The sequence below is a fragment of the Morus notabilis genome, unplaced genomic scaffold (assembly GCF_000414095.1).
Source record: "Morus notabilis unplaced genomic scaffold, ASM41409v2 Scaffold165, whole genome shotgun sequence".
Taxonomy (NCBI): Eukaryota; Viridiplantae; Streptophyta; class Magnoliopsida; order Rosales; family Moraceae; genus Morus; species Morus notabilis.
The window spans coordinates 463,070-474,107 of NW_010363979.1; the positions used below are offsets into that span (position 1 = coordinate 463,070).

The window sequence follows — 11,038 nt, forward strand, 5'->3', positions numbered from 1 at the left end:
TATTGTATAAACTAATACGATGATAAATTGATACGGTTTATGTCGTAATATTATTAAATACAACTAATTTTTAGCGTATTATATTGTATTATTATGTAATGGATTCATGATTCAAGTTGGGCTTGGCTGCGACTGGGAGTTGGGGTTGGAACCTATAATTGTTTAAAAATTTTAAGGGGGCACAATGCAAATTTATATTCTTTAAAAATAATATTTTGACCCCTCAATTTTATTACAATTACATTTGATATGAAAATTATTCAAAAATTATATTTTGACTCCAAATTTTTTTAAAAAATTAAAATTTTGACCCCAAGTTTTTTGATAAATTTTTTGACCCTGAATTTTTTTTTTCAAAAATTGAATTTTGAGCCCAAAATTTTTAAAATATTATATTTTGACAATTTATACAATACGTCATGACATCAAACCAAACAATATATTGTATTATGACAATACAAGACAATACTTTATATAATACAATAAAATATGAGCTACCAAACATGGCTTTAGTGTATACCTATGATTGGGTGTATGTTTAGAGGCACACATTGTATTATGCATCGTCACATCCTCGTAACAATCGTAGGGCCCGTTCAGTTTTAAGACTTGAATCTATGGTTCTGATTATGCTCTCTCACAAAAAATTTTAATAAAAAAAGTTCCCCAAATAGATTCTCTTACAAAATTTGAATTCAAATTCAAAATCAATTACTTAAACGGGTGAACCAAACAGGTCATAGACTTAAATCTGAGCCATCAATGAAGAACAAGTGCAGCAACGATTCTTTAAAAGAAAAAGAGACAAACACCTCTTAGAGTGCATGGGTCTAAATTTTTCCCTTTACACTATCCGAGTGGGGACAAATAACACTTTCAGAAAAGTAATTACTTACACCTTAAATTCACAATTTTGTTATCCACCCAAACATTGTTCATGTTCTATTAAAGAAAAATTTTGAAGACTAAAACTTCAATACAATAGTTTTTTTACCTTTATTTATGCATTTCTATCTTTGATTTTTCCCAAAATGAACTTAGCTTGTATAGTAGAGTTTAATTCAATTTTTAAAGTTGAGTCTAAAAAATTGTGCATTTATTGTAGTTGATTTTGACTTTTTGAAATTTTGTTTGAAATATGAATACATAAAACTCAAAACTTAGGATTTAATTGCATTTTAAAATAATATTATGCAAAATATCTGGCCTGCATCTTGCAAAATAAGATATCACGTAATTTTTAAAAACTACATAAATAATTCGACTATATACGAAAGGCTCTATATTTCTCATGGCTCAGTCGAATATTAATTGGCAACTGTTGATTGATTAGTTCGCTTCAATGACTTTGGTATGGAATATTAATTGGCATCCATAAACATTTGCAGAAATTTCTAGTGCATATATATATATATATATATATAATTTGGTAGATGACTTTGGTAGATGACTGTGGTAGACAGTAATCTGCAACAGTGGTAGACAATGATCTATCATCTATCATAGTAATCTATTGACGATTAGTATCGGCAACGACTAATAATTTCTGCTGAAATGGCAACATAATCCCTAGATTACTTTTTGTAACCTAATAGATTACTCCGTTGACCGACGCTGACCATTGATAATGACTACATAATTTTGTAGCTTATTGGTGGTAATCAAGTATCTTTGACATCTGGTGCCGATGATTCACTGCGATAATTTTGGTAAAATATTATTTTATGACCTTTGACAATTCCTCTAAAGTGGCAAAATTCCTAACATGGCATTCATAAGATTCCATGCACAAGGCCTTTGTAAGAAAGGTGGGTTCCTGCTTTCCATCATGGGTTCATAATCAAAGCTTAATATTGAGCCTTCAAGTTCAAAATGTTTGTATGTTTATATCCTTTTGTTTGTTAATTTTCTTGAGATATATTACAACAAAACGAAATTGTGAAATATATGCAAACCAGGCCATTTGTTATCAATAATTCAAAATGGTCTTAATTAAAAAAACTGCAAATTTCATGTTTTTGAATGGCATAAATCAAATTTTTTCCTTTTTCTTTCCTATTAATCATGATTGGTCAGATCGCTTAAGCGAATTAAACACAAATTATCAGCATTAATTACCAGCATAGTTAAACAACAAATTGTTCAACAACTGCATATTAATTCAAGCAAAATTCACATTAAAAGTCCATATTTATTCGAATACTACTAAATAAAGTATGTCATCTTTCCATCCTTATTATTTTCGTCTTCATAGGACTGATTCTTGAAACAACGAACAGAAGAGATGATCATACACCCACTTGTCTTTCCTAGCCTTTTTTGACTTCATTAACATGCTGTTTCACTTCAGAATCTGCATGAAAATAGATCACGTGCCACAAATCAAGCTTCATGACTAGTTCAAGAATCCGGGAACTTCATGTTAAATACAAACTTAAAATGTAATACTATTGAAGCAAATGCTGAACATTGCATGTGATCCAGCCAAACTATAATATAAAGAAAATATTGGTGGAAAACATTCTTAGAGCTTGATATGTAGATGACAAAATATAATTTTTTTTTTAGAGAATTGACTAATCTTTAGTATATAGTACTAGACTAGATATATTTAAAAAAAAAATCGAAACATATTATATCACTCAAATAATTTTGGGAAACAAATTGATAAGTGTTCTCTTCCATGAGCGACTAATATTATAGAACGTGATAAGCTTATAAGAAATTAGGGACTAACAATTACATCAAAAACCTAACAATCAGAAAATGCAGAAAAGAAAGAGAGAAAAGAAAATAAGGAAGTACAAAGATGATCACATTGAGAAATATATTATTGAGTTTTGGTTAGCTGTCTTTAGGGACATCATTTAAGGAAAGTTGTTCTAAAACCACTAATGTCTTTATCAACTTGTTCTAAAACCACTAATGTCTTTATCAACTTGTTTATTTCAAAGCAGAGCAGAAAGTGGGGCGGGACCAACAAATAGACTTTGCCGACATTGTAAAACAAAAAAAAGTTGGAATCCTAAGACAAGGCAGTAAATGTGTGAGAATTACTTTACCTGGACCGCATCGGATCCTGCACTTACCTTCACACCGTTGCATAAGCCTTGCTGCATAATATTCAACAAAAATAAATATCGATTTGCGCTTTTAATCTTGCTCTTCAGACCCGTGTTCCTTAAATTCTCAATAATAGTAACACAACCGAAAAGACAGAATTTAGCTACAAGACTGAAACTAACTAATAATAGTAACACAACCGAAAATTATCTTCACTTAATTTCCTCATCAAAATTAAACTCACGAAAGCTTTTTCCTCGACATTGGTATTTTTATGGTCTAGTTTGGTTCATGAGTCCAATTAAACATGAATTTTAATTCTGTTACAGTATTTTTTCTTTAATTTAAAAATTTCCCGCCTATTAATTCTCCCACAAAATTTAAATGCGGAATTAAAACTATTGATTTGAGGCCATGAACCGAACAGATCCTATGTTTTCTGAAGAGGGTTTTAGAACTTACTGTTGCGTTGAACGCAGCCAGTGTAGCAAGAGTCAATGCAGTCTTCCGGACCGGCGGTGGCAATTTCCGAATAGGAAAGCGCCAAGAGAAGAACGAAAACGGCAATCCCTGTTTTCTTCATCATCACCATATCCTTAGATGTCTTTGCTTCTTCTTTTCTTTTTGGTTGTTGAAGTGGTGATTGCTGAATTATTGTTTTTGCTTTTATAGACGATTTGCAAGTTAATTGCACATTTTTTTGCATGAGTTCTACCAAAATGCCATTTAGCGTTTGTGTCTATCTTATACGTACGTACATGTGCCTACTTTATTTTCCTAATTAAAATTGGGCCGCCATTGTTTGCTCTATCGATGGATCAGGTTCAAAGTCCATTCGGCACCATAATGGTTTGAAAGCGGCGAAATTGACCCCATATGATATGACGGCTTATAGTAGGAATTGTGAGATTTTTATTTTTAATTGTGCAAATCAAACAATTTGAATCAGTGTTTCATGGCTGCCTCAAGGCGGTGGTTTTTCAGTTTTTCACTGTTACAAGCCTAAAATTCAATGTAAAGGCTCCAAGCCCAAACTCATATCTGCCAAAAAGCAGCACAATTAATTTAGAGAGAGAGAGAGAGAGAATTCTGAAAGAGTAACGTTACTCAAGACCAAGAGGCAAGAGTGCAGACTTCAAAGGCACCCCTATAGGTTGCTAAAAATAAGAGGGAGAAAAAAAAAATCAAAGAGTAATCATTTTAAATCCAATACTTTTTATTGAGTTCTAATATAATTTTTTTTATGCGAAGTATAATTTGTAACTTTGATCTTTAAAATGCTTTATTCTTTGCATATTTTTTAATTATTTTATGGTTTATTTATTATGAGAGTTACATCTCAAAATGCTTTGAGGCTTAGGCTTCGCCTCACAATGACAAAACGCCTCAATACTGAATTGCGCAATTTAAAACCTTATACTAAACCAATATTTTAATAAATTTCATATTTAAATAAAACACGTAATAATATACAATATGGGCCATGCATATTTCTAAAAAGACATCATAAATTTGTTGAATTTAATATGAGTTCGGATTTATATTATTTACTATTAATTAATACCCTTTTAACTAACATAGTTATTTGACTATAAAAGATATTAATTAAGAATAATTTTTTTTTTATACCCATACACTTTAAGTAATATTTGTCTCCTTCCCCCTTCTAACATTGTCTCGCTTAGCACAGTGGCATTCTTTCACTTTATGGCTTAATAAATGGTGTGAATGCTACATTCTTTAATTATTTTTGCAATTTTTTTCTTTTAATTAATATGTAATTGTGTATTTAAGCATTCTTTTACAGACCTTAAAGTTTTTTTTTTTAATTCATTGAGTTGAAACCTTCGTTAAATGGGATACAATTAGATTATAGTTTTATCGGAGACCATTGTAAATAAAGAGAAAATTAGTGAACTCACTTTTTAAATTCATTGTTCTAAAATTTTTATTTTTTTATTATTGATTAATACTCTTTTAACTAATGTAGTTCTTCAATTAAAATGTATTAATTAAATACAAGGGATAAAAATCTAATGTCCATGCATTCTAAAGAGTATTTGCTTCTTTTACCCTCGTATAAATCCATTTTTAGCGATGGTTCCAGAAAAAACCATCTTTAAATATGTTGTAATGTACTGTATCTAGCGCGCTACGCGTACATTTAGTGACATTTCAAAAACATTAATGTATATCAAAGACACAAGGTGACACCAAATTAGTTTAATGATCTTTTGTTAATAACAATCGTCTTTTCCACCAATATTTGTATTTTTTTTCTAAAAAGGATGATCGGTTCTGGGTATATATTTTCGGACTGTAAGTACCTTTATTTTAAATGCTTTATAAAATTATATCCTATTAGGCATTTCGCTCACCTTTCTTATTTTCAAATGTATTAAACCCTTCCAGGCGACGCGAGGAGTAGTGCGGAGTAGGTAGCTACTACCGGTGACGTGGACTTGATCTCGGGAAGCGAAAAGTTGTATTTCCTCTTATCTTTTATCTCAAGGCATGTATAAGAGATTATGGATTGTAAACTTAAATACTGCTAGACTGTGGTTAATGTCACATTTACTTATGTTTATATTCATGTATGCTAAACACCTGTGGGAATTCCTGACATGATACCAGGGCTGTGGTTTTAAACTGGTTTGGTTGGAAATTCCACCACCATTCTTGAAATTAAATTTCTCTTGAATGCAGGGGCTTGTTTGAAAATACCTGGATGTTTTGGATTTGAAAAAAAAAATTAAAATGTTTGCAACATTACTTGCTAATCACTCTCTTAAACAGGTTTAAGTTTCTAAACAAGCATCCACGTCACTAACCCCGTTTGGGGGCGTGACAAGACTTGGTATCAGAGCTCTTGGTTTAGAACCTTAGGGTTTGGAATTATGCATACATGAATGACATCTAAAAACCACTAAAATAGTCTAGATTTCTTTTCAGATAAAAGAATGCCGCCGCGCCGTAGAAACCCTAACCCGCCGGCAGTGCCAAATGAGCAATTCATGGAAGCCATGTATGCAGCCTTCTAGGGAATGGCAACGAGAGCCCAAAATGAACGTCCTGCGGAGGACAGAAAACAGAGCTACTTCCATGAGTACAGGCGTAGTTCAATTCCTGCATTCACTAGCGCGGGTGGACCCCAGGAAGCTGAGTATTGGTTCGAATCGGTGTCTAAGCATCTAAGTACCATGGGAGTACCGGATGAGTATTGGGTGTAGTTCGCAGCTTTTAAGTTTGAAGGTCCTGCAGGTGCGTGATGGAAGCATATCCGGCGAATGCATGATGTAGAGGGGATGACTTGGGAACAATTCGAAGCGCTCTTTAATGAGCAATTCTTTCCCCAAAGTTATCGAGATGAAAAGGCCATGGAATTCATGGGCCTACAGCAAAGGGATATGACAGTGAGGGACTACAAAGCTAGGTTCAATAGACTGTCCCGTTTTGCTCCTTCCTTGATTGAATCGGAGCACATGAAGTGCCTAAAGTTTGAGAAAGGTCTTAAGGGTGTGATCCGGAAATCAGTGGTAGCTTTAAGGCATCGAGTCTACAGTGACCTGGTTGCAGCAGCCATCTCTATTGAACAAGAGCACATCGCCTTCCTCCAGGATCGAGCAACTTCAGGGAAAACTTCAGGAGGACCTCAAAGGAATAACAGGAAAAGCCGTGATCAAGGGCAAGGTAGTGGGGGAGTGCCTAGTGCTAGCAGTGGCTCTTCGGGAAGTGGGAAGAGTGGACCCTATAGCTTCAAGTGCCACTATTGTGGGGAGCTAGGGAATATCAAAAGGAACTGTCCTCTTAAGGGCCAACAGGTGAACCAACAGACCCAGCAATTACCGCAGAATTAAATGGGTATTGCTCATAGTCAAGACAGACTTCCACACTTCACGCCTTTCTATCAGCCCCAGTTGCCTGCCCAGATGCCAATTCCTCCTGCACCGATCTTCCGTCCGCCGAACTACTCTTATTTTTGGCCACAGGCTTCCGTATCAGTACAGTCTACCCCACCGTAGCAACAGTATAGGCCTGGAAACTAGAGACCTAACAACAATGAGAGAGGAAAAGGGAAAGCACCGGGGCAGATGCATACCTTGGCCGGGGGAAGTTCTGGAGCTCATGCCGGAAACCCAGTCGTCGAGTGTATGGTACCTATCTCACATTCTTTTACACGAGTTTTGTTCGACACTGGTGCTACGCACTCTTTTGTTTCCACTACTTTTGTGAAAATTTTAGGTTTGAAACCCGATGACTTAGAGACTTCAATGTTTATAAGTTCTTCATTGGGATGTGTGGAGGTGACTAGTATATGTAGGTCGGGTGTGATCACGATTGGAAGTGAAAAATTAAAGGCAGATTTGATAATCCTTCCCATGAATCAGTTTGATGTGGTGCTTGGAATGGATTGGTTGTCAAGATATGGGGCGATTGTTGATTGCCACCGTATGAGAGTTACCTTGACTACCGGTTCTGGCACGATAGTAACGTATCAGGGAGGTGTTAACCCGGTTATAGAAGAACGACTATTGAGGCATAGTGTCGAGGGATAGCGGAATTTAGCTTGTTTCTCATTCCTTTCGGCATTAGAGGGTGAATCCGGTATCGCCGGGGAGAATGTTAAGGTCCCCGTGGTCGATGAATATGCGGATGTATTCCCTGATGAGTTGCCTGGTTTACCGCCTGACCGGGAGATCGAGTTTTGCATTGACTTACTTCCAGAAACGGCTCTGATTTCTATTGCTCTGTATCGAATGGTGCATGCGGAGATGAAAGAGCTAAGAAAACAACTTGGAGAGTTAGCAGAAAAGGGATTAATTAGAAACAACACTTCTCCATGGGGTGCACCTGTCTTGTTTGCGAAAAAGCACGACGGATCCCTTCGGTTGTCCATAGACTACCGACAATTGGATAGGGTTACCGTGAAGCACAAGTACCCATTGCCGAGGATCGATGAGTTGTTCGATCAGCTGGGAGGATCACAGTATTACTCAAAAATTGACTTGAGATCTGGGTATCATCAGTTGAAGATTAGGGAAGATATTCCAAAAATAACTTTCAGAACTCGCTATGGGCATTATGAGTTCTTAGTAATGCCTTTTGGATTGACGAATGCTCCCGCCGCTTTTATGGATTTGATGAATCGAGTCTTCCGCCCATATTTAGACCAGTTTGTGATAGTCTTCATTGACGACATCCTGGTTTACTCAAAGACTTGGGAAGAGCATGAGCAACATCTAAGGAACGTTCTCTAGACTCTTCGAGAACACCAGCTTTATGCAAAGAAGGAGAAATGTGATTTCTGGTTGGCAGAAGTCAAGTTCCTTGGACATGTTATATCTGGACAAGGAATTTCAGTGGATCCCTCAAAGATTGAAACGGTGCTACAATGGGAACGACCGAATAACGTAGCTGAAATTTGAAGCTTCCTAGGACTTGCGGGGTATTATCGACGATTTGTAAAGGATTTCTCGAGTATTGCTGCTCCAATGACTCGGTTGACTAAAAAGGAAGGCAGGTTTGAATAAGATGCCGATTGGGAACATGCATTCCAAGAACTGAGGACTAGGCTAACCAGTGCGCCGATTCTGACGATTCCTAATAGTGATGAGTCGTACGAGGTGTATTCCGATGCATCAAGACGAGGACTTGGGTGTGTTCTGATGCAAAATGGACATGTTGTGGCCTATAAATCTCATCAACTGAAGCCACATGAGTAGAACTACCGTACGCATGATCTAGAGTTAGCAGCTATGATTTTTGCTCTCAAGATATGGAGATGCTACCTCTATGGAGTAAAATTCCAGATCTTCTCTGATCATAAGAGTTTGAAATATCTGTTCACTCAAAAGGATTTAAATCTTAGACAAAGAAGGTGGATAGAATACATGAAGGATTATGACTTCACCTTGCAGTATCATCCTAAAAAAGCCAACGTAGTAGCAGACGCTTTCAGCAGAAAGACTCTAGGAATCCTAGCATCTTTGGCATTGGAAGATTGGAAACGGAGTGCAATTGTATGTGACTATGATCTTCAGTATTATGAGGATTCTAACCAAGCTATGGTGTACAACTTGGTTTCAACGCTAATTCTTATGCAGCAAGTCAAGCAGAACTAATGACATGATTAGCATCTTCAAGGAATTTGGACTCGAGTTCAGAATGGAGAAAAACTGGACGAATGGAATATTCGGGAAGATGGAATGCTCTACTTCAGGAATCACCTTGCCATTCCTCAAGTGGATGAGATAAAGAAGACAATCCTTCACGAGGCTCACAAATCAAGATTCACTATTCACCCTGAGAGTACCAAGATGTATCAAGACATCAAAAGGCAGTATTGGTATAAAGGTATAAAGAAGGATGTTCGCCAATACGTGTCAGAATGTACGACTTGTCTTCGAGTCAAGGCTGAACATTGGAAACCTGCTGGAAAACTGCAGCCTCTTCCTGTTCCTGGATGGAAGTGGGAACACATTACGATGGATTTTCTTATGGGATTGCTGAGGACTGAACATCGGCATGATGCCATATGGGGCGTTGTGGATAGGTTAACGAAGTCTGCGCACTTCATTCCCTTTCGTGCGACGTATTCCAGGAAAGTTCTAGCAGAGTTGTATCTAGAGCACGTAATCAGACTTCACGGAGTTCCGTTGTCTATCACATCAGATCGTGACACTCGTTTCAATACTAGATATTGGAGAAGTTTCCAAGAAGCCATGGGAACCGAATTTCAGCACCGCATTTCATCCTCAGATCGACGGACAATCTGATAGAGTTATTCAGATTTTGGAGGACATGCTTCATGCTTTCATTCTAGATTTTGGTGGAAACTGGAAGAAGTATCTTCATTTAGCTGAGTTCGCCTACAACAACAATTTTCAGAGTAGCATTGGGATGACCCCATTCGAAGCGTTGTATGGCAGACCTTGTAGATCACCAGTTTGTTAGCTTGAGTCAGAAGATCGACTGACCCTTGGACCGGATGATATCCAGGAGAATAATGAAAAGATCGTCGTGATCCGGGAACGACTGTTAACGGCTCAGAGTCGTCAGAAGAGTTATGCTGACAGGAGGTGTAGACCCTTAGAGTTCTTAGAGGGCGATTTTGTCTTGTTAAGAGTCTCTCCGCGCAAAGGGGTTACTCACTTTGGTGTGAAGGGGAAACTTACGCCAAGGTACATTGGACCATTTCAGATCACACAACGAGTCGGTGTCATTGCTTACCACCTTGATCTTCCTCCGGAATTGTCTCACGTGCACAATGTGTTCCATGTTTCAATGCTTCGAAAGTGTCAACCTGATCCAGAAGCCATTGTGCAATGGTATGACGTGCTGATCCAATATGACACGACTTACGAGTAAGCGCCCATACAGTTAGTGAAGGTGTTGTGGCAACACCATGGCGTTGAAGAAGCAACGTGGGAATTGGAAACGACGATGCAGGAACGATATCCGTATCTGTTCATATCGTGAGGTAAATTTCAATTTCAGGGATGAAATTTCTTAAGAGGGGTAGAATGTAATGCCCTCTAGAATTAAACATATTTAATTATGCTAAACGGTGGATTATTAGTGTGCCTAATTTAATTTTCACAATTCATCAATGGACTTTAAATTATTTTTAGTATTTATAATTTCACCCCAAAAGTTTTTTAAAAAATACACTTAAATTTTAATGCATTTCCCTTTTTTTTCATTTTTCATTTTCCTTTTCTTTTCTTTTTCCTTTTTCCTTTTTCTTTTTTTTTCCTTTTCTTTTCTTTTCCCCCCTTTCCCTTCCCGTGCGCCCAGCCCACTCTCCTTCTTTTTCTTTTTTTTTTCTCTTCTTCTTCTTCTCTGGTTCTTCCACGCACCAGTGCCCATCTCTCTCTCTCTCTCTCTCTCTCCATTTTCTTCCACCGCTGGCCACCTTCTTCTCCGGGCTTTCTCCCGCCAGCGTTCTCTCTCTCTCTCCGGGTTTCTCTTTCCC

The 11,038-nt window shown here is 37.1% G+C and overlaps 2 protein-coding genes across 2 annotated transcripts in view; both read right to left on the bottom strand.

The window, feature by feature from the left end:
* Positions 1-2,046: 2,046 nt before the first annotated feature.
* On the bottom strand, positions 2,047-3,731 carry LOC21406914. The gene is made up of 3 exons (XM_010105562.2): positions 3,526-3,731; positions 3,063-3,113; positions 2,047-2,353 (listed from the first exon to the last, which is right to left on the bottom strand). The coding sequence occupies exons 1-3, from the start codon at positions 3,653-3,655 to the stop codon at positions 2,310-2,312; spliced, it is 225 nt and encodes a 74-aa protein (XP_010103864.1). The 5' UTR covers positions 3,656-3,731; the 3' UTR covers positions 2,047-2,309.
* Positions 3,732-8,303: 4,572 nt separating this feature from the next.
* LOC21406915 (WAT1-related protein At1g25270) overlaps positions 8,304-11,038 on the bottom strand; it is an 8,840-nt gene continuing 6,105 nt past the window's right edge. Inside the window, exons 6-7 of the mRNA XM_024170380.1 lie at positions 10,367-10,387; positions 8,304-8,368 (exon numbers count right to left, since the gene is read on the bottom strand). Coding sequence (XP_024026148.1) covers positions 8,304-8,368; positions 10,367-10,387 — 86 coding nt within the window. The remainder of the gene's footprint in view (positions 8,369-10,366; positions 10,388-11,038) is intronic.

Bases quoted from the DNA above. Each gene is read 5' to 3' on its own strand.
- LOC21406914 (XM_010105562.2), bottom strand. From the start codon at position 3,655: ATGGTGATGATGAAGAAAACAGGGATTGCCGTTTTCGTTCTTCTCTTG. The intron at 3,114-3,525 runs GTAAGTTCTAAA...AATATTATGCAG, and splicing joins TGGCTGCGTTCAACGCAACA to CAAGGCTTATGCAACGGTGT. The intron at 2,354-3,062 runs GTAAAGTAATTC...ATTTTCATGCAG, and splicing joins CAGGATCCGATGCGGTCCAG to ATTCTGAAGTGAAACAGCAT.